Below are 22,685 nucleotides of genomic sequence, written 5' to 3'. Positions count from 1 at the left end.
TCTCTGTAAGGCTTACGTAAGACCAATTTCGGAGTTCGGTTTTGTTCTGTTTTTTGGTAGTCCTAAATACATAATTCAACCTCTGGTGCTTTTGGAGAAGTGCGCTCTACGGCTTTGTCTGGGTTTGCCAAAATCAGCGGCAAATTGTGTCCTCTGTGTCGAAGCCCGCATACGGGACTTGAACTCTCGCTTCCAGCTTCTCACAGTGCACACCTTCTTACGGGGACTTGAGCCTATGCCTGGAGTGGCCCCTCCAATTTTTTCTTACTAACCCAGCTTTGTTTCTAGATAAAAATTGGACGCAATACAATCTGTCTCAATTTGTGTTTACAGAGCACTGTTCTCTAGAACTGCAGACTCGCTTAGGTTAGTGCAATGCGTTAGCAATGTGCAGGCTGCTCCAGTTGTTTGTTCGATCATACGCTGCCGCAACGGGCAAAGAACTTGACTGCAAATGTGCTAAATGGTCTCCTGGCTGAATATGTTTTCCAATATCCGAGCCACGTAGTTATTTTCACCGATGTCTCTCAACATCGCGAAAAAGCAGCAGTAGATGTTTGTTTCCACGTACTAGATTGGAGTTATTTTATCCGGGTCACAGATTATACGCCAATTTTTGTGGCTGAATTTCTCGCTACTGGTTTGGCCCTTCAAACATTTCCACGCTATATTTTTCATGTAATCATTATCTCGGACACTGTCGCAGTCTAGTCTCTTGTAGCGATCCCTAATGTACTTTGTGCCCTTTGATGTGCAAGAATTGCGTTTTCAGTGGATTCCAGTGCACTGTGGCATTACTTCAAAATCGATGGCCGATTTCTCAGCAAAATCAGCCATCAATGGGCCTGTTGACCACGTCGTTCCAAAGCTTACCGTGCATACCACGTCCCGTCATGAACGTTCTTAACTACACCAGAGCCTGAACCATGAGTCCAACCTTTCTACAGGGGGACTATGAAGGAACGTTCGTTTATGTGCATCAAGTCAATGTGAGGTTTCCATGACGCCGTTGCGCTGCAAGATTCGTCGTCTGAATCTTTATTTATTCCGTTATGGGCTCAAGCCATCGAATCTATGTGCGCCTTGCGGGGACGTCGAATCCTCAGACCATTTCATCCTCTCCTGCAAATTAAGTATTTGCAAATTCCTCGAGCTCAGTTAGGGCTGCCATTTACTCTTCCGGTCCTCCTCTCCTTCGGTGCAACCTTCAAAGGGCATGCCCCTAAGCTGGTGTGCAAGCTTCTTCACAGGTATGTTATCGAGACCAGGAGATTTTTGTGTTAACTCTTCTTTCCCTTTACTTTCCTCTCCTAATTTATTTATGCTTATTATTTACACCTTAAGCAAACAGTAGAAAAAATTACCATTCTTGATGATGATGTATACTTATTGGGCCTGGCACCTAGACAGAGTGAAATGGCAAAATGGTCCCTTGGTCTATTCAAAGAGGGGTCCAGCGCCCATCCTGAATTTCCAACCTTTTCAATCCAGACAAGCATTGCATCAGGCCAGAGCAAAGCTTGCAATAAATGGAAAACAGATGGGTACACGGGGATGTGTACCCGCATATGAGGCGCATCCTCACACTACTAAGCCGTCACTGAGGCGGCTCGGTGATTTCCGGGCGTGATCCCCGCAATCAACTACCCTCATACAGTGAGCTATTGAACTAGCTGACTGTAAAATGGCAAGGAAAATATCGATTTTATCGATAATTATCGTGAGAATAACGGTCCCGATGCCTTCGTGGGCTGCAAAGATCCTTTATACCATAATGCCTAAGCCGCGAATACAGTTCAAATATTTCCATAGAAACTCCAAAGTTAATTTTATAGGCTGCAATGAAATCCTTTTTCTCTGCACTCACGGAAGTGTGGTCTCGTACGGAAGTAAAACATAAACAGGTTTGCACGATGTCGATGAATACTGTAAAAGGAATAAATGCTGCAGGAGTGTCCACACGGCCGGCACTCCCTCCATATGTTATGGAGCACAGTCCCAGGGCGACAAGGACATTGTGTTACCATATGGCTAGAAATCAAGCGGCAGCAAGTAGATCAGCAGCGCCCTCTAAGAGCAAACAGAGAGAGCTGCTTCTGGAGTATGTGCTGCCATCTGCACGGAGGAAAGGAACTACAGCATGGACTCAGTGATTGGTGACTTCCTAGGAAATACACTGCGGGGCGCCGTTTTCAAATGATCCCTCAGTGATTGCTGACTAACCTCGGAAATAGACTGGGAGGCGCAGTTCACAATCAATCTCTCAACCTGGGACGATTTCTTTAAAACCGCACAATACTAAGAGCCAACGACAAAAATGATTTTATTTAGTAAGCAAGGACCACTATTACATTCCACATAATTTTACCCCGATTTACTCTTAGCAACGGCTATGACTGGAAGCTTCCAAAATTACTGCGGTCCCTAAAACCCTGTGAACTCAAGGAATCTACGGTTATTATCCCTGAAATATCAATGCACGATTTATATCTTCAAATTCTCTCTTCGTAAATTTCTGCAGTGGTTGTAATCATCGCTGACATGGTATATTTGTTGAGTGCGATTATACGACACTAATATTTGGAGAAAATTCTGTGGCGTTTACTGCTTCTGCTGCCGCTGGATATTTGGAATGTTCTGTAATATATAAAATAGCTTACATTATTAATGTTTGTTCTTCACGTACTCTACTAATATTTTCATTTTTGTACAAGTATTTCGGAACTGCCACCGGTACTGTTCAACAACAGTTGCTTTAAAAGCTTCCTCTACAGTTCAACTGTCTCCACTACATATGTACTCTTAAAACACTTCGTCATTGTTATGCAATAGATTTGACTTACCCTGCTCCTCATTGAATAGTGAAGGTAAAGTAAGAAGTTCACCCTTTTGATGCTCAGCCAAAAGCGAACAGCGCGAACTGGCATGCGCTAGCAATAGCTTTAAGTTGTTATTCTCTTTAATACCATGACTGCAGTTGACAGGTAGGTGGCTTTGCAGCGTATTTGTGGCACACGAGTATGGAGAACTAGTTCCCTATACTAGCATCTGTAGTGTATAGTGAACGTATTTACTATACTATGAAGCGACATTCATCGCTAACTACTTGATTATGTCCTTGGTTTCATACAACCTAAATCAGTTATGCGCAAATTCTTCAATTCTTTTAATTGTCCTCTACTACATACTCAAGAGACAAGAAATAGCTACACTGCCCATAAGGCTCGTTCCACTCCTTTTCAAGCCACACAAAATAAATAGTTAGGCATTCGGTTTCCAAGCCCTGTATTACATCGATTCTGAAAATATTCCATTGCAGGGAATAACCTGAGTTTTCCATGACTAAAAACCAAAAACCACGCCGACCAGTAGACGAAGCTCCGACTACGAAGAGGAACCATTGCTCAAAATCCGGGGACTTTGAAGTCGCTCCGCTTTTATTGCTGTGCGGAATTGTTACGCTCGTTTTCTCATCAGTGAAAAGAAGGCTTCCAAGTGGGGCCAGGAAAGTATTGTCATTTCATTACGCCGTTTTATATTCTAAATCCTGTAATATACGCGCGAGATAAATTCTCAAAGTACTAATTTCATTTTGTACTCAAGCCGACATTCACCAAATAATTAGAAAGTTCCAGTTTCTTCCCACTTTTTCATATTTCAGTACACGCATAGTTAAAGCAATCGCGAGGCTTACAACATGCCAACGCACTAATTTTTACACTAGGTGACACCTCTTGTTAACGATGCAGCAAGCTAGTTTTGCCTCGCAACTAGGCGGATTACATATTAAAATAAGACGGATTCTTCGCGTCCAAAGCAGCAGAAATGCGTTCCACGAAAACAATAACGATAAAAGTTCCCATGAAAGAAGGTTAGCAAACCGTACCGCAACATCACTTGCAGATATGGTGGCGCCCCTGGCGGGGCCATTACGTTAATGGAATGCGAGGAGTGCCACCGCGATGGAAAGCAGGCGCGACAGAACAACGGCAGAAAGAAAAGAGAAACAAGAGGGCGTGCCAAACACCGCGAAGACCGACCGGAGTAATGAACGAGAGAAGGGAGCCGGTGGCGTTCTACCTGCACTTCGGAACAGGCAAGACACATTTTCACCTCCGAATGTCTCATTCTTTTCGAATTAAGTGACCGTTTGAATTGTCCACCTCATCTCCGACATGGTACGTCTTAGGTCTGCCTCCATCCGTAGTGAGATCTTCGGTTACGCCTCCTTCGTGGATGGTGTGAAGATGATCAGCACTTTCCACAGGTGCCTCGGATATTCCTTCTTCTCTTGGAAGACTGTGCACGGAGACTCCCAGTTGTCGACGACCATAGGCAGCCCTTACCTCGCCTTCGCCGTCTCATCGTGGTGCTTGTACGCAGTCGTAATGCTCCAAGATGCCTACCAAGTCGCAGCCCTGGCGGTAGACGTAGAGGGCGAGGGGCTACGTGTCATAGACAAGTGCGTCCTCATATTCTACTTCGTCCGCTGCGTGGGCATACAGCTTGCGAACATTGTGACCCTGGTGACGTATTCGCACGAGCTGTGCGAAATTTTGAACAAAATGGAAGCCATAGAATCGACGTTCCAGCGCCCCACACATCTTCGACCAACAGCCAAGTTCATCTTCTTGCTGAACGTAGTCTTCTCTGTGGCGGCGCTGTTCTCCATATGCGACGAGATAGAAGAATTCGACGGCTATATGGAACCTATTTACATGAAGGTCGCGTACGCAATGTTCAGCCTGGTGTTCGCTGAAACTGTGTGCATGATCTCTTTTAGCTGGACGATGTACTTGAGCCGAGCGTTCGCATCCTTCCTGAGGTGCATACACGAAGACGTGGAAAGCTTCGGTATAGGTCGACCGATTTTGTTGTCTGAGTTGGAGGCTGAACACGCCAAGTTTTGTGAACTGTGGAACGTCTTTGTGCGGTGTGACAAGATCTTCAGCGTCTGCCTTCTGGTGAGCATACCACTCAACATTTTAAACGCTTCGCCCTGGGGATACTACATCTTGACGTCTAAGAGGTCTGTTCTCAACGTCTTCATGGACATCATCGGATTTGGGACCATGTGCGCCGAACTCTTTGTTCTGGGAGCATACGGAAGTGCCGCGCAGTTGGAGGTAAGAACGAATAGGTAATTCTCCCAGTTACTTTGGCAACGTGCAAAGTGCATGCGAACGCTGGCCGCGAATATCATACCCAGGCTGGGCAAGAGGATATTTTTCCGTGCTTTTTTGTATGAATGTATGTGGGCCAAAGCTTTCAGAATCTCAGAGTGCCACTCAACCTTCAACCTAAATTTTAAAACTGACTGAGCTTATCGACCGATCAAAACCTTTCTAACAACAGAAGAACTCGTTCATGCAAACGCCAAACAGAGGAGAAGATGATTTGAGTTCCGAGCTGCATTTTCCTTAGACCAAATATGTCCTTACTAGCCCTGATCGTCAGACTCGACTGTCGCCATATGAAAATCGAAAAGCTACCCTAGATGAACTGAAGTAAATTCTTTTGATGTCAAGTGAAGCCAGCGCTCCCATTACGTATTTATGACTGTCGTTACTTACCGAAACCGTGTTTCAAAATGGCAATTTTTCTCTCGCCTATTACGGTTAAAGGCAAGCAAAGCTGCTGACGCTATATGACATCAAAACCATCCGTCATCGGACTGTACTTTATTCTGTCCGCGCCCTTCTTCAGTGTGGTTAGTGCTTTACTCAACCACCCTCTCCACCCTTCCTGTTAATAAACTTTTCTATCACTCACAAGCACATATCCAAGAGCATTTACTTGCATAAAAGATATTATGCGTCTAACTAATAGCCTATTGCTTCAGCTTCTCTTCATAGAAACCAATCGTGGCACCACTTACAACTATCAGCTTTCAAGGCAGCACCCAAAAGCGCAAGTGGTGTAGTAAAGGTTAAACTAGTAATGCTAAACCAGTGCTAAACTTGTGCAATATAAATCAAATACAATCACTTTTCTAAATCCTCACAGTCTCCCTTTGATTGTTCTCGTCCTTCATTAAGGAAGGCATTTTGGCCTGACCACCCCGCTGTGCATATAGCAGGTCGTGTTTCTTATGCCAAGGTGCCATAAAAACCTTCTGGTCAGCAGTACTTTTCACCAGCACATTTGAAGCATAACTCGCAGCAGGAACACTAGCTCAACTATGATTCTCATTTAGTATTTGCGTTCAGAGGAGCCTCAAAAGGTGAAGTAGATATCATTTTAGAGGTTAATTACTTGTTACTATCTACCTAAAGAATATCCACAGGCCTATAACGGAGATCTGTAAAGCTATTCTTTCCCTTAACGGCAAGGATTCGCAGAGATCTCTACCTTTTCCTTGTTGTCTTATGACAGCGCTAGGATGAACGCCCTTGGGTGAAATGTGTTCCACTGTGGGGAAATGCTTTGAGCACATTGGGCTAGAATCATTCCTGCTTCCAGTTAAACTTCCGGCCTGGGCCAGCCAACTGCGAGCCGCATTGGTTAGGTTAACGAAGCCACTGCCAACGGTAAGCAGTGGGCCAGAGTTTGGACCCCAGAGCAAGAAGCTGTTTTCAACTGCGAAGCGTCTGAAATGCTGTACATGGCTTTCCTTAGCAGTTATTTGGTTTCGCTCAAGTAGATACTAATTGACTTTTACTCACACGGTTGAGAGGCTCTCTTGAAGTTTCAAAAGCCGGCGTTTGTAGACCGTTCACGTGCTTTATTGTTCCCTAGCTTCAACCGTTGCCCTTATAATGTTTTAATGATTTCGCAATACGCAAACACATCCAGTCTCAATAGTGAACTGCGGCTGGATATACAGGTAGACAATAAATGATTGCGCCCTCATGTAAATTCAGTTCAGTCGATCGCGATAATAAAGGATTGAGGTCGTTTCGTAATTACAAGAAAGGGGAAAAAAAGCCTCATGAAAGATAGTGGCTCTGATGGGCTTACAATTCATATTGTGAATTGAATAGCGAGGAAAGAAATAATCAAGTCGCATAAAATTGAATAAAACGTTCAGGTATTGTGTGATATTTGGATATGTTTAACACTCATCTGAAGAACCAGGGAGCGGCTTCGACTCACAGCTCCAGCGGCCACTTTTTGATGCTGGCGGCATGTAAAAATGCTTATTTAGTGATACCTACGAACTGGTTAAAAAACACCAGACTATATTAGAACTCATCCCTACCACGTTGCTTCTCAGCAGCATGTAGCGCGGTCCGTAAATTATCATGAATAAAATGTCATACCTAACGTGCTAATCTCCCAAGTCGTAGTGTTTTTAGAACAAGCGCAAAATAAAAAATTGCTAGTGCAGAATCGCAAACCCTCTAGTTACTGGTATAGACAAACATGATTCAAGTGCTATCGATGAAGCGATTAAGTTTTATTCTTGTCATCAATTGGTTTTTATTTATTCGTCTCTACCTTTTGTCTCTATTTTCTTTACGATTTAACTCTTCCGTTCATCCCCTTTTCGAACCGCACTTTTTCCGATTTCTATAGTAAACTTGATTTACCAGTTCCATCGACCACTAACTGGTTGCTATCAGAAAAGCTTCGGCCATACATTATCAGGGCCTGTCCAACGCTCTCAAGCAAGTCCAAGATTCTAAGACAAAAACTTATTTCTGAGGCAACTGTGGAATATTGGAAGGTGCTTTTATGGAGATACGGAAGCCATTGGTGTATTTTTCCGATGCGTAGGATTTCTTTTAAATCATGCCCATCGCTCGCATCGACTAGTTAGGACTGCTATAGAAAAATAAATGGAACGTTTTCGGCGCTAATAAAACCGTTAATAGCAAAAAAATGCAAGCCTGTCGAGGGGAGATCCATCAAGATATTGGTTGGTGTAGTTGTATCTTAAGATATATAAAAATATTGCAATCATAAACAACTTCCAGTTGAAAAATGCCCTTGTCTATAATTTCCAGGTGTGAGAAGTAAAAAGAGTTCCGTAGCCCTGGTTATTAAAAACTCTATAGTAACAGCTCAAAGAATTTTGAGCGTATACGAACGGCTAGACTGGAAATAAAGCAACGAGTTGCGCAGATTAAAAGATACGGAACCCAATAAAAACTGCGGGAAAAAAAAACTTCACAATAAAGCATGAGAGCAGTCCGCATTTAAACGATTTGCAACTAAAAAGAAGAGAAGACACGTGTGCCCTACCCAGTAACCAATATATTAGGAATATATTCTGATGATAATTCAGCTCGTAAGAGCAAATCGTTACTGCGGTAATATTAAATAAGTCAACTGTGATATCTCTGAAATTGTTTGTTTGTTCTCAGATAATCGCAAAACGGAATAATGCTGCAACTATAGCCAACCAGACTCTGCTCAACGTATTCTCACGATTGGCGCCAGCAAAGCGCAGGCATCAAATATTTACTGTTCGTTTAGAGTTTTGAAAAAGTTTAATATTTAACGCTTCTTGGCGATTGGTTTGTTTCAAAAAGAAAACTTAGAGAGAAATACTTTAAAATTCGATCCGATAAAAGCCTATTTCAAGGTTTCTATGGATGGCCTTTTATTAAAACAATCCCCACCCATTGGGCTTTTTTTTTGCTGAAAGTGTCGGAACGTTGTACTGCGGAAAAACATAGAGCTTAAAATACTCTAGTAATGGTTACTTCATATGCTAATGCATGCGGATACAGCTGTACTCTCTTCAGCGTTTCGGACATTGTCATTATGTGAATAACGCCCACTGATCCCTGTAACTGCAGAAAAAAAGCGCGACCAGTACGCAAGCCTAACAATAATGAGACAGCAGAATGCGAAACAGTGACCTCGTCTTTCGGGCAGGAAATGCCTGCTTGCGTAAACGAATATCCAAAATGGCTTTAACGTTGCCCCCTGGCCAGTTCTCTCTTCTCTTCGTAAACACACGCTAATCGTCTAGAGGGCGTGCTTGCGGCTACAGATTAAGCCTCGCTATGGTGATTAGCTTAATGGATCAAGGGGACAGTCCGCAACTTTGGCAGAGCATCAGACAGTGAAGAGAGCCAGGAGCCAGCGCATGCGAAACAGTGCAATGCTGCTACCAAGCCGCATGGCTGCAGTCATACCGCACCCATTCTCCAAAGGATCAGAACGGTCATCCGCAGTACTCTTGCATTGAGCGCATATTCTCAGCGGCTAAGGCTGCCCCTAAGCAGGTTTTTGATGGATTCTGACATGGTTAAGCTCCAGTCTGTGTGTATCCGAATCGAAGTCTTCGAGAACGCCTCGTTCGTGGACGGCTTCAGCATCATCAGCAGGTTCCACAGGTGCATTGGCTACTCCTTCTTCCCATGGAAGAACACGCATGGCAAATCTCGAGTGTCGGTCACCGTTCGCAGTCCCTACCTGGCCTTCGCCATACTTTCGTGGGTCTTCTTTGCTTTTTTCTTGATTCAAGACATCTATCGCGTCGTCTTTTTGGTGCGAGACGAAGATGGCGAACCACTGCGGCCCTTCGACAAGTGGGTTATCATCTTTACCATCGGTCGTTGTTTCGGTGCGCAAGTGGCTAACGTCGTGACGCTTGTTGTCTACTCACACGAGCTCTGCGAAGTCGTAAAGAAGATGGAAGCGATCGAATCGACATTCCAGTCTCCGACGCGTCTCCGACCAACGGCTAAATATATTATCTTCCTGAATGTGGTCTTCTCGGTGGCGGCGGTTTACTCAAATTGCTATGAGATCGCTTTGTTCGACGGCTACCTGGAACCGGTTCATATGAAAGTTATTTACGGTGTACTCTGCCTTGTGTATGCAGAGACAGTGTGCTTGATAGGTTTTAGCTGGATCATGTACTTCAGTCAAGCTTTTGCCTCGTTTCTGAGGTGCATCAATGAAGACATCGAAAAGCTCGCTGTAGGTCCGCCGCTGTCGCGTTTACAGCTGGCAACTCAGCACGCTCGGTTTTGTGAGCTTTGGTACGCCTTTTTGCAGTGTGACAAAATTTTCAGTAGGGGCCTTCTTGTCACCATTCCACTGAATATCGTGAATGCGTCACCATGGGGATATTCTATCTTGACTTCACACAAGTCTTTCCTGAGCGTCATCACGGACGTCGTGGGTTTCATCACCTTCTGTGCAGAGCTCTTCGCCCTGGGTGCATATAGCGGCACTGCTCTAGCAGAGGTAAGGTGACGAAGATAACAATGTTTTTCTCAGCGTAACTGTTTGCAAAGGAGTTACGTTACACCTGGCTTCGTGTGCATAATTCAAAACATAACTAGGCGTACTCTACTTATTCCTGTGCATTTGAGTATGGTCGTTTCTGATGACATCCACGATATGGCATCGTTTCAAACCGCATAAACACAGGTTACGTCGATAACGAAAACATCGATATATTTAACTGGTACAGTTTGTTTCTCTTGTGGCGCATGCGATATTTCAGCTCAAGGTGCGAGCCAGTGGACTCCGAAGTTATTATAGAGGAATTCAGAAGGCATGAGTGATAAAAGGAAGTTTCTTTTTTAAAAAATGCGACCAATGCGCCAGATTGTGGCTAATCGCAAGGCATAGAGATAACAACATGAAAGCACGAAAGACAGATCCTTTCTGTCGAGGACGCTGTATATCTTGCGTGCGGTCTGTTGAGATAAGCAATCAGAATAGCGTCAAGCAGCTTTAAGGTGTTCAGTTTTTATACTCCTCAAATAATGGCCAATTGCATTCCTGCGGCTTCATTTATTCTGATCTCTCTATATTCAGAGCCTTTGCCACGGCATTGCATTTTCGTGTCCCTGGACGCACCCACGCATTTTGAAGCTGAAAAGGGCCTTGAAACACCTTTTGAATAGTGTACGTAAACTCGCTCAATCACCGCACTGTTTTGTCGTCACCGCTGGCTGCCAATGCTTGCGGGAATTCCCCGTGGAACGAAGCTTCCTCAACCACAGGGGCAACACGGCTCACTTGCCGCGTCCATGGTAGCTGCGTGGTAGCGTCTGAAAGAATCTAACCAGAAGCCATCTCTGAACTAGCACGCGTAGATGCGTGACACAGAGGAGAACGTGAACTTCAAAGGGTCCGGCGGGGAAAGCCTGCAAAAAATTACCTGAGGAGAGGGAAATGCGCGAAGACGCTAAGATTGAAATTTGCACTAGAAGTAACTCACCATCTAGCCTACGCACTAGAAAAATTCTTGCTGTAGGATATTCCCGAAGCAAGGTCCTTTAATATCCCAGACATATTATAAGCAAAGGCTATAGAATAACAATGTCATTAGGTAGGAAAAATTATTATAAATTGATTGTTTTTACGTTTTTTTACGTCCAACGCTAATCAAGTACGCTGGGTGCCCCGGCTAAATGCAAACAAGTTTTTAATAAGGCAGTGTGCACTAAACAAGTGAAACCAACTTAGTGCTGTTGGGACTCGTGTAGCATAGATTGCGGTACATTTCCTTCTCAAAATTTATGTCACTATAAAAGACTAATTAACTAACTTTATAAATATCGCTTTTGAGAAAAAATGGCCTTCATTAATATTGCCTTTGACTCAGTTTGAAAGTTGTAGATTATGCCTAAAAACACCGCTCTGAAATAATTACAATGAAGTAACATTTAAGCAAATATTTCAACGCCCTGTAAACAAAGCCCACGAATTACAGACTATCACACGATAGCCGTACTAGATCACCGCCCCGAGACACGCTCTCTGAGAAAATGTTCCGCTAGTTCATTTTCATAACGCTGTCCCCGCCATATCGAAAAACACCGCAGAAAACTATGTTGTTACAACAGATTTCACAGTAGAACTTAGAGAAGGGACAAAACAAATTCTTGCAGTAACAACAGGATTTGCTGTAGTAGTGAGCAGTCTGCTGTCGTAACGACCGAGCCAGTTCTAAAGCGACAACAGACTTCTTCGCAGTACTACAAGATAATCTGTCGTAACGACAAGACAACAAATTTTTTCTCATATTTTGGGACCGGCAATGCCGTATTTTCCGACAGGGTGACGTGGCTTTCCGTTTGCAACGGCCGCAAAATATGGGCCCACAACTGCTAGCTGTTTATCGGGCTTTCCTTATAGGGCTATAAAAAACTGTAGGTACATACAATAAAACTCATTCCTATAAATGGTTCACTCCGCTGCTTGCTAATGTGATCTACAACTTAAAAATGTGCGGTTTATTTTTTTGAAATCAGTATTTTAGAAAACAGCCGATTCGCTTTCACTAACTAGGCTTGCAATAAGAAATAATTCTGCAGACTAGGCCACACGGCTCTCAACAGCACTTTTTAGGTTTCGCTCGTCAGGAACACTCTTTATTTTAACCTTTTAGTTGCATCTAGACATGGCCCTACGCTATCAGGTAAACACCGATTTCACACGATTCTTGCACCCGGAAAAAATGTCTTAAATATCGTGCTAAAAACGATTTATACCCGGAAATTCCCCTTCCAGAGAACTGAATATTTCTGCAACCAAAGCTGTAAAACCCCGTAAAAAATCTTGCGAATATTTCGGACGCATTCATACACACAGGTCACCATCATCATCATCATCAGCCTGACTACACCCACTGCAGGGCAAAGGCTTCTTCTCCCATGTCTCTCCAATTAACCCTGTCCTTTGCCAGTTGCGGCCACCGTACCCCAGCAACCTTCTTAATCTCATCCGCCCACCTAACTTTCTGCCGTCCCCTGCTATGCTTGCCGTCTCTTGGATCCACTCCTTAACCCTTAAGGACCAGCGGTTATCTTGCCGTCGCATTGCATGCCCTGCCCAAGCCCACTTTTTCCTCTTTATTTCGACCAGGATGTCATTAACCCGCGTTAGTTCCCTGACCCACTACGCCCGCTTCCGATCTCTTAACGTTACACCTATCATTTTTCTTTCCATACCTCCCTGCGTTGTCCTTAACTTAAGCTGAACCCTCTTTTTAGCCTCCATGCTTCTGCCCCATAGATAAGTACCGGTAAGATACAGATATTGTATATTTTTCTCTTACGCACAGGTAAACGACACCTTCGAAAGCTATTGTTAGGCTTTGAAAGGCTCTTTCATTCCTCACAGGTTCATTATTGTTAAAGTGGCAAGTGGAAACCTTAGACGCGTTTCACACTTGAGGCATTCATTTTCCTCAAAGCCTTCCTTCAAATAGGCAGCTCAAAATTCATTCCCTAGTCTAAGAAAGTGATTTCCGCAGGCGCCTATTTCTGTTCATAAATAAACTCGACATTAACAGCTATTGTACAGGTCAAAATGAGGAAGCAGTTTCGAAGCATAATGGCGCGTCATCGCAAGTCGGCTCTGGCGCATGCACCGTGAAACCTGTGTAACGTACACATTTCCACTCTGCCAGTGTTTTACAATGACGTAAGAAGATGTGCTGGAAGCGTCCATAAATACTGTGGCACCTAGAGACGATACTGTGTGCAACAACTGGTACGTGGCAACTGCAATGTCTGCGCATGGAGAAATGTGTTGCGTGAGTGTCAGTGGTCACCAAACTCATTTAAAAGTCTTTGCTTGATTTTCCTCCGTACCAGATCCTCGAAATATGATGCACTGACTGCTGTATCATCAAACGCAAACACAGTAGTTAAATTTTTTACATTTCTAACGTAGTTTTTTTTTCAGTTTCATATTCCGTCCGTGCTTACGAAAGTGTCTACGAGTATATATCGACTGACGCGCAGCGAACGTCGTGCGGCGCACTGTACGCTGGCGCTTTCTGTATGGATCTTGATTGCTGAGTTTTTTCTCCGACACCACCGACGTAACATTACGATACCCGTCGATGGTGCAAGCGTCCGCACTGTACAATTTCTTGGCGGGATGTCACCAACAGATCAAGCGCTAGTGCCCAATGCTCCGACAATCTTTCCGCCACTAACAGTGTAAATTTCTCATGTTTGTTGCCATAGCACCAAAAGCCTCATCGAAAAAAAAAAGCAGGGTCACCTCTCATAATATCTGCTGAATGGCTGAAGGGAAGTTACGTAACCAGACCCTAACTTGGATACGTAAAGTGTGGCCATAAGGAGTTGTCCCGTCTCTAATTCAATCCGATCCCAGAATTGAAATCCCCGATCCCAAGTGTGAGTGTTCATTCAAGGTATATCGTACGCTTCCGTATATCTGGTATATTTATATCGTGCGCCTATCAGAACAACTATGTTCTCGGCAAGTGGCCGACATCGCATGTGACCCCATTTATTGCCAGCGGTAAAAACAGATCTGATTGCATTGCAGGCAAAGAAAACATGGGACGTGCTTACCAAGCTTCTTGTCTCCCAAGAGCACACACCTGAAGTGAGAGAACAGGTGAGGCGCAAGTCATTTCAGATTTTTTCATTTCCTTTAGATTTTCTCTACTTCTAGACGTCACAGAACTCATTGTTTTAGTACGCATAGAAAACAAAACATAAATACGGGCAACTTTAATAGTTTTGCAGCGTGGTCTAGGTTGTTACCTCTTGATCATAAACCAGCTCTCGCTGTAAGGTTCTTGTAGTAAACAATGAATTTTAGCGTTTTCCTTCATTTACAAAAAGTGGGCGCCATCCGACAGATCCTTTCTCATATCTTGAAGCATAATGACGGGCCACTTGGTTTTGATAACTGAAAAGCGTTTTTAAGCACAAAATTGTACAGGATCTAGGATATAGACATACGCCAGACAAGCGATGAACTTAAATCAGTGATTTCATGATATGAACCAGAAATATATATGCAGAAACATATTCAACTTAGGCTTCGAAAATTTTCGTAGCTCTAAAAATACAAAATGAAGACGAAATAACTATCGGGGCACCTAAGCCATTCTTTCTTATGATGTGTAAATGCGACAGCAGTGCTTGTTGCTGAGTTGTCGAGCGCTTGAGGGGGGGGGGGGGGGGTGAACGTTATCTCGCTTCCCTGTGTTGAGATGGTTGCGTACTTCGTCGGCAGTGTACTGTCACCTCCAGCAACTCCTGATGATGTAGACGCGAGCGGTTCAACTTGGACGATAAAGACTCAGTAGCGCCGCAACCTCACTCTTCGCAAGCTGAAGGCCAGCTGACGGCATGGGCAGGGGCTTTCACTTTTGTGTTATCTCAAGCCGCGTTTACATGATTACGGCAGTGGCGCATCGTATAATGATCTCAGATCCGACTTCCATAACGCTATCTTTCTCTTTTACAGATCCAAGAATTTCGTCACACTTGCCAAAACCAAGATTTTTGCTTTTCCGCTTGCGGCTTCTTCAAAGTCGGACCGCCCTTAATAGTCTCAGTGAGTGGAACAGAATTTCAATAATATTTTTCATTCAACCAAGAAAAATTTTATGCAATTCGCCACGTGACTGTTGTTAGAAGGGTATTATTCGACTGCGTCTAGGTAGCCATTCGAGCAAAAGCCACTAGGTGTGCTCCTCTTAAGCGGAGCAAATATTTTCAGTTTTTTTTTTAATTCCAAAGTGCCCTTAAAGGATACCGATCTAAATTTCTTTCTAAAGACATTGCTGCAATAAGAGCAACAATAGGCGATATCCTTCCATTTTAGCTTGTTGCAGCTCTTTGCCAACAATGTCGGAGACTCGCAAAAGTCATTTCCTTTCCCTTTGTTTTTACAGATCGCCAGCGCCATCATCACCTACACGGTCATTCTCTACCAGTCAGACAACAGCTCCCCCGACACTGTGTCCGGGCCAGTGAATGTCACCGATCGTTAATGATTCTACGAACCTTTACATCCTGCACTCGCGTGACGAAAGCGCGATGCACGCTGTAAAAAGAAGCGAACAGCAAAAGTTCACAGTATTAGTGTAAACGCTGCTAAGAAAGGTCTGAAAATGAGATCTCGCTTTGGATACGCCAGACGTATTAATGCGGCAGATATGACAACCCGTTGACGAGAAAAGCCGTCCGTCCCCGCCACAGAAAAAAAGAAAGAAAAAAAGTCGGCAGAGACATTCAACAATGCTTATGTGGGAGAGGGCGACAGCCCGTCACAGCACTGCGGCGTGATGTAACCCGATGCCACGCAGCTGACTGTTCTAACTCTGCATGGCTCTGCGTAGCCCTCGCCGCGACGCCGCCTCACCCTTTCTGATGGGCGCGCTAACTTCATTTATTTATCATTTATCATCATACCCACAGCGCCATTGGCTGGCATTACAGTGGGGGGGTAGAAGAAAAAGTACACAAATGCCACCGCGTGCAGGTGGTTACAAAAAAAAAAGATAACAATGAGATAGAAAGAACACGGAATTATTATACACAAAAAAATGTCACAGCATGGAAGAAAATGAATCATTTGATAATATGGACACTACTTCCTCAGGCAGCTTGTTCCATTCCGAAACCGTTTTGGGGAAAAAAGACATTTTAAAAAGGTCAGTCCGGCACCTGTATTCTTTAACTTTAAGTGAATTATCTCTACGTAAAGACACGTAATCAGGGTTGGCTATATATTTGGTTCTGTCTATTCCAGTTCTAGAATGAAATATATTATGAAATAATTTTAAACGCAGTACTTTCCTACGTTTTTGAAGTGAGTCCCAACCCAAAGATTTTTTCGCGCTCGTTACACTAAAATATCGCCCATAGTTATTGAAAACAAAACGAACGGCCAAATTCTGAACTCTTTCTAGCTTTTGAACGTCAAGCAAGGTTTTCGGATCCCAGACAGTGCAAGCATACTCAAGTATGCTTCTAACGTTTGTATTATACAGCAGTTCTTTAGTCTTTAAAGGGAAAAGTTTAGCGTTACGTCGCAGGAAACCTAAAACACGACAGGCTTTGGCAGTAACGAAATGCACGTGACGATGCCAAGACATTGAACTTGTTAAATATACACCAAGATATTTAAATTCCAACACTGAAAGCAGTCTGCTATTATTTATGTTATAAGTGAAACTATGGGGAACCTTCTTTTTAGTGAAACACATATGTACAGATTTTTGTAAGTTAATATGCATTCTCCAGTTCTCACACCACTGGGCCACTTTACACAAATCCTGTTGTAATGCATCGCAGTCACTTTGATCGTTAATAATTCTATACAATACACAATCGTCCGCAAAAAGACGCATGTATGAAGAAATACCTGAAAAGATGTCATTCATGTAAATTATGAACAGTAATGGGCCCAAGACGGATCCCTGAGGCACCCCTGATGTTACAGCCACCTCATGCGATTGTTTCCCGTTGACAACAACACATTGACGCCTAACGCTCAAATATTCTTTTATCCACCTAATAACGTTCTCATTTATGTTGTACCAGTATAATTTTTGTATTAATAAGGAATGTGATACAACGTCAAAGGCCTTCTTAAAATCTAGAAATATACAGTCAACAGAATATCCCTTATCTAAAGCACTTGACAGGTCATGTACAAATTCGGTAAGCTGGGTGACACACGAGTAACCACTGTGAAAGCCATGTTGATTAGTATTTAATAATGAATGTATACTAAGATGATTCATAATACTAGTATAAAACACATGCTCTAAAACTTTGCATAATACACTGGTCAAGGACACTGGTCGATAATTTGAAACAACATTCCTAGGTCCCGATTTATGTATAGGTACAACATTAGCAAGCCTCCATTCATCAGGCAAGGAGCCTTCCTGTAATGACTTTGTGAAAAGAATTTGAAGGTACCTTGACAACGCAAAAGCGCAAGAAGAGAGCAGGATCGTGGGTAAGCCGTCCGGACCGGTGGCACTGTTATCTTTTAAGCGTTCTAAGAGCGACACAATTCCTCGCTGATCAAATTCAATGTTCTCCATGGGTTCCGTACAGTTCAAGGCAAGGCGAAAGTCGGCAGGGCTATTGCTGTCCTCAGCAGAAAAAACTGAGCTGAAAAACGTGTTAAAGCACTTGGCTTTCTCCAGATTATCATGAACGATACTTCCGTTGTGATCGAGTGGCGGGATAGACAATTCATCCTTTCTGTTTTTTTTTATGTACTGCCAAAATTCTTTAGGGCGATCCTGGATACGCATGTCGAAAGACTGAAAGTAGGTAAATTTAGCCTCTTTGACCGAAGCATTCATATCCTTTGTAATCTTTTTTAACTGATCCATGTTATCTTCCGACGGATTTCTTTTGAAGCGCGCATATAGTTGTTGCCTCTTTTCAACGACTCTGCGCAGCGCTTTTGTGAACCATGGCTTGCTTTTGCTGCGACGTTTCGTCATCACCCATGACGGCACATGCTGCTCACGCAAATCAAAAAGTTTGGCTGTCAGTGTGCGCCACAGCTCATCAACGCTGAGTGAATCAGACAATGTTTCGTACACATCGACATAGGATTCAAGTGCCCGGGCTATCTCGGGGAAATTTGCCTTTCGGTAACTGTAAATGCGCCGATTGCCACAGTCTTCAAGTTTAACATACTGAAAGTTCATTTCCGCTAAAACACAACTGTGATCACTGATACCGGGCACTACAAGGGTAGAACAAGCTGCCGATGGTTGGTTAGTGAATAATAAATCCAAAACATTGTTGCCACGGGTTGGCTGCAGCACTAATTGGGATAAGCTGAATGAATTGCACAGATTTAACAATTCTTTGCCTACTGTTGAATTGGCTCTAGACGGAAGACATCCTGAGCTCCAGTCTAATTCAGGAATGTTAAAGTCACCTCCAACAACTAAACAGTCAGTTTTAACAGTTTCGATCATATCAGTTAGGTCGCTGATGGGTTCAAGCTGATTTCCAGGTGGCCTGTAAAACGAGCAAACTGATAGTAATTTACCATTTAAAAGTCTAATTTGAGCCCATACTGCCTCACATGTCCCAACATCAATTTCCATCTTACGAGAACTAACTAAGACGTCCACCAGTATAAATACGCCTCCTCCGTGCCTGTGTCGATCTTTTCGATAGCTGATATAGTTACTCGGAAAAACTTCGCTATCGCTAACATCCCCATCCAGCCATGATTCACATCCGATCACAACGGAAGGTCTCGCCATGTCAATTAGACCATGTAGCTTGTCCACTTTATTCTTAATACTTCTGCAGTTTAGTACTAGAATCGACAAAACAGAGTGATCCGGCTTAACTTGTCAAGAGGCTCGAACTACCTGCCCCTGAGATTCGTCGTAAATGTACTTGACATTATTCAAGTAAAGGACATCGTATTTCAGATGTGCTTTGCCATTGGGTCCCTTGCAAGTTTTGGCGTAGTCCCATAGCATTTTCCTCTTGTTTCGTACTGGTTCAGAGAAGTCCTCTGAAATGCTAGTAGAACTTCCTTTCAATTTCTTCGCATTTGACAGAACAGCCTCTTTCTCTTTGAATGAACTAAAATTAACAATTATTGGGCGAGTTCCTTCTGAACGGAACCGTCCGAGGCGATGGGCTCTTTCAATTCTGGGGTCTATTCCCAGAGTAGATCTACACAAATCTAGGACAAGTTTTTCAGAAATTGGTTGTGACTCGCGTTCATCCTCGTCCTTAATTCCATAAAAGAGCAGATTGCACCGTCGAGATCGATTTTCAAGATCGTCCACTTTCTTCATCAGAGTCTGCCACTCGGAACGCTGTCTTTCACTACTCGCCCTACAGTCCTCGACAGCGGCCCTCATTTCCTCAAGACCTACAATCTTTGCTTCTAAATTGGCCATACGGGCATTCAGATCCGACATAGCTGTTTTGTTTTCATCCTGATAACTCTCGATAGTTGCAAGTTTTTCCTTAATTTCTGTCTGGCCTTGCAAAAGCTGCTGCAGGATTGCATCGCTAGGTCCTGGGTTAACTTCTATGTCGCCGCACAAAACCAGAAGCAAAAGGTAAAACGCAGCTCTTCGAAATAAAGAAAAACGACACCTTCTGCGTAACATGGGTCTGTGTGCTACAGAATGAGAAGAAACGCATGCATACAATACAGGGGGTGGAACCGGCAAAGCATACACTAAACATATATTGAAATATGTGTCACTAACCTGCGTGAAAAGCAGTAAATGCGTGAGCGGCAACGCCATTTCGGTATCGCCGGTTCCACGCCCCAACGATGAAGTGACGATTCCCGCCTTTTGTAGAGTGTAGTGGCACGGGCTGTAAAACCATGGTGGGTTGACTGGCACCGCACAATGTCCAAAATCGGCTGCGAGGCACACACAATCGTTGAAGTCGACCGTGGTTAGCACAGGTGAAAGCTTGGTGAAGGAACCAGTATCCAGCGTAGACGAATCATGCACAGCAGACAATTCCTCGGCATGAAAGCAGTGACTTGAATAACCAGCGATGAATACCTGCGTGAAAAGCAGTAAATGCGTGAGCGGCAACGCCATTTCGGTATCGCCGGTTCCACGCCCCAACGATGAAGTGACGATTCCCGCCTTTTGTAGAGTGTAGTGGCACGGGCTGTAAAACCATGGTGGGTTGACTGGCACCGCACAATGTCCAAAATCGGCTGCGAGGCACACACAATCGTTGAAGTCGACCGTGGTTAGCACAGGTGAAAGCTTGGTGAAGGAACCAGTATCCAGCGTAGACGAATCATGCACAGCAGACAATTCCTCGGCATGAAAGCAGTGACTTGAATAACCAGCGATGAATACCTGCGTGAAAAGCAGTAAATGCGTGAGCGGCAACGCCATTTCGGTATCGCCGGTTCCACGCCCCAACGATGAAGTGACGATTCCCGCCTTTTGTAGAGTGTAGTGGCACGGGCTGTAAAACCATGGTGGGTTGACTGGCACCGCACAATGTCCAAAATCGGCTGCGAGGCACACACAATCGTTGAAGTCGACCGTGGTTAGCACAGGTGAAAGCTTGGTGAAGGAACCAGTATCCAGCGTAGACGAATCATGCACAGCAGACAATTCCTCGGCATGAAAGCAGTGACTTGAATAACCAGCGATGAATACCTGCGTGAAAAGCAGTAAATGCGTGAGCGGCAACGCCATTTCGGTATCGCCGGTTCCACGCCCCCATGAAGACAGTCACCGCCGCAACGCGGCCCGCGCTGCTCCTTAAGGGTACGACGCGATACCTAATGGGTTAATACCCATATCTGCACAATTGCTCTTTCTCTGCTTAACATTCATAGATCCCTGGGAGTCCTCAACCACTCCCTGCGCAGTGATGCTGCGTGCAAGCGATGCGCCACTGCCTTGGGACTGCGGGTGCTGGCGCCGGTGGCACTTGTGGGACACAGGTTGCTCCTAGCAACCTCGCGCGACCAGCCGTTAATTTAAAAGCCATCTGCCAGGTTGCATGACGATGTCATCTTTTATGGGCTTCATCGAGCGTTGTCACACCCCCAGACGGGTTTTCGGTCAATGGATCAAGTAAGGCTTAAGCTCTAAAAGCAGGTCGCAATCACATTGACTCGAATAAATTCAGTGGAATTTCCTCGTGCCCACCGTGGAACTGGGCATCAACACATTGGTTGAGAGATAGCCTCCAGAAGGATTGTCTCAGAAAAAATTAGGGGACCGGGAGCTAGGGAAGAGCAACCTGGGTCTGACAAACCCCACCAGTGGCTGTGTTTGAAACAGCCACTTGCCGATGCAGAGGCGCATCGTTTCACTGCTATACCACTGTGCCAGTAGGGAAGCAGTCTCAGGGTGACCCTCAAGCATTCCCTTCCTTGTTCACTTTGCGCTCAACAAGAACCATCTGCCCAATCAGGCAAGAACCCTGAGGTTTTCCCACCCTGAGTTCACTTTGTGGTTATCTAGAACCATCTGCCCAACCAGGCAAGCACCCTGACACTTTCCCGTCCCTTGTTCACTTTGTGGTTATCAAGAACCATCTGCCCAACCAGGCAAGCACTCTGAAGCTTTCCCATCCCTGTTCACTGTGTGGTTATCAAGAACCATCTCTCCAAACAGACAAGCACCCTAAGGCTTTCCCCTCCCTTATTCAATTTGTGGTTATCAAGAACCCTCTGCTTAGTCAGGCAAGCACCCTGAGGTTTTCCTTTCCTTTTATCAAGATCCATTTGCCCAATCAGGCAAGCACCCTGAGGCTTTCCCCACTTGTTCACTTTGTGGTTATCAAGAACGATCTGCACAACCTCTCTCTACCGTGGACTCATGACTAGTGTGTCAGATATAAGTTCTATCCTACCTGCGGTGTCAAGTATCTCTATTTTATTGTTACATTACTTTGCTGTTTTACTTTGCTGTGAATTACTTTGCATTACTTGCATTACTTTGCTGTGATTTATTGTATTACTTTGTTTTGTTATTTGCTGCAATGTGTGGTTCTGTGTGCGGAGCAGCCAGAGAGGGAGTAAGGAGAGGGGCGTTTCTCAAGATATTTCTGGAAGCAAATGCTTTGAACAAATAAAGAAAGAAAACGCTGAGCTTTACTCGAATGTCTCTACTGCAGCTAAGCGCTTGTGGCTTTGAGAGTTTGATTGCACGAGGTCAGTGTTTTAGTTTATATAAACACAGCGAGGCTACAATTTCAGCTGTTACCAATATTTCATTTTCCAACACTTCAGTACGTAAAAAAGCTATAGTATGCTGAGAACATTTACATGCATAACATAAAACATCCTAACGCCTCTAGTACAGGCTAATAATGGGTTCATTGTGAAAAATCCAGGCGCTAACAAAAACGACACAGAGGGGACACAGCGCTTACTCTCAACTACAAGAATTTTTATTCGGAAGCTTCTATATATACAACAAACACCAAAACAAACCCAGAGTAATCACACGCCACATGCCGACCGATGTGCAGGAAAAGATTACCTCA

General features: G+C 44.1%; 2 protein-coding genes and 1 long non-coding RNA gene across 3 annotated transcripts in view; 2 read left to right on the top strand and 1 right to left on the bottom strand.

Moving 5' to 3' along the window:
* The window catches only part of LOC149330036 (uncharacterized), a 287,954-nt gene extending 273,695 nt beyond the window's left edge, over positions 1-14,259 (bottom strand). Inside the window, exon 1 of the long non-coding RNA XR_016285433.1 lies at positions 14,250-14,259. This is a non-coding gene — a long non-coding RNA (uncharacterized LOC149330036). The remainder of the gene's footprint in view (positions 1-14,249) is intronic.
* LOC149330037 (uncharacterized) lies at positions 4,176-7,955 on the top strand. Its single transcript, XM_089561229.1, has 2 exons — positions 4,176-5,126; positions 7,950-7,955. The coding sequence occupies exons 1-2, from the start codon at positions 4,176-4,178 to the stop codon at positions 7,953-7,955; spliced, it is 957 nt and encodes a 318-aa protein (XP_089417355.1).
* LOC149330035 (uncharacterized) lies at positions 9,199-16,077 on the top strand. The gene is made up of 4 exons (XM_089560744.1): positions 9,199-10,149; positions 14,224-14,295; positions 15,157-15,246; positions 15,587-16,077. The coding sequence occupies exons 1-4, from the start codon at positions 9,199-9,201 to the stop codon at positions 15,683-15,685; spliced, it is 1,212 nt and encodes a 403-aa protein (XP_089416870.1). The 3' UTR covers positions 15,686-16,077.
* Positions 16,078-22,685: the final 6,608 nt, after the last annotated feature.

The sequence above is a fragment of the Amblyomma mixtum genome, chromosome 9 (genome assembly GCF_055824585.1).
Source record: "Amblyomma mixtum isolate Tamu chromosome 9, ASM5582458v1, whole genome shotgun sequence".
In the NCBI taxonomy this organism is placed as follows: domain Eukaryota; kingdom Metazoa; phylum Arthropoda; class Arachnida; order Ixodida; family Ixodidae; genus Amblyomma; species Amblyomma mixtum.
Note: the sequence above shows the minus strand (reverse complement) of the source record. Positions and strands in the feature narration are given on the sequence as shown.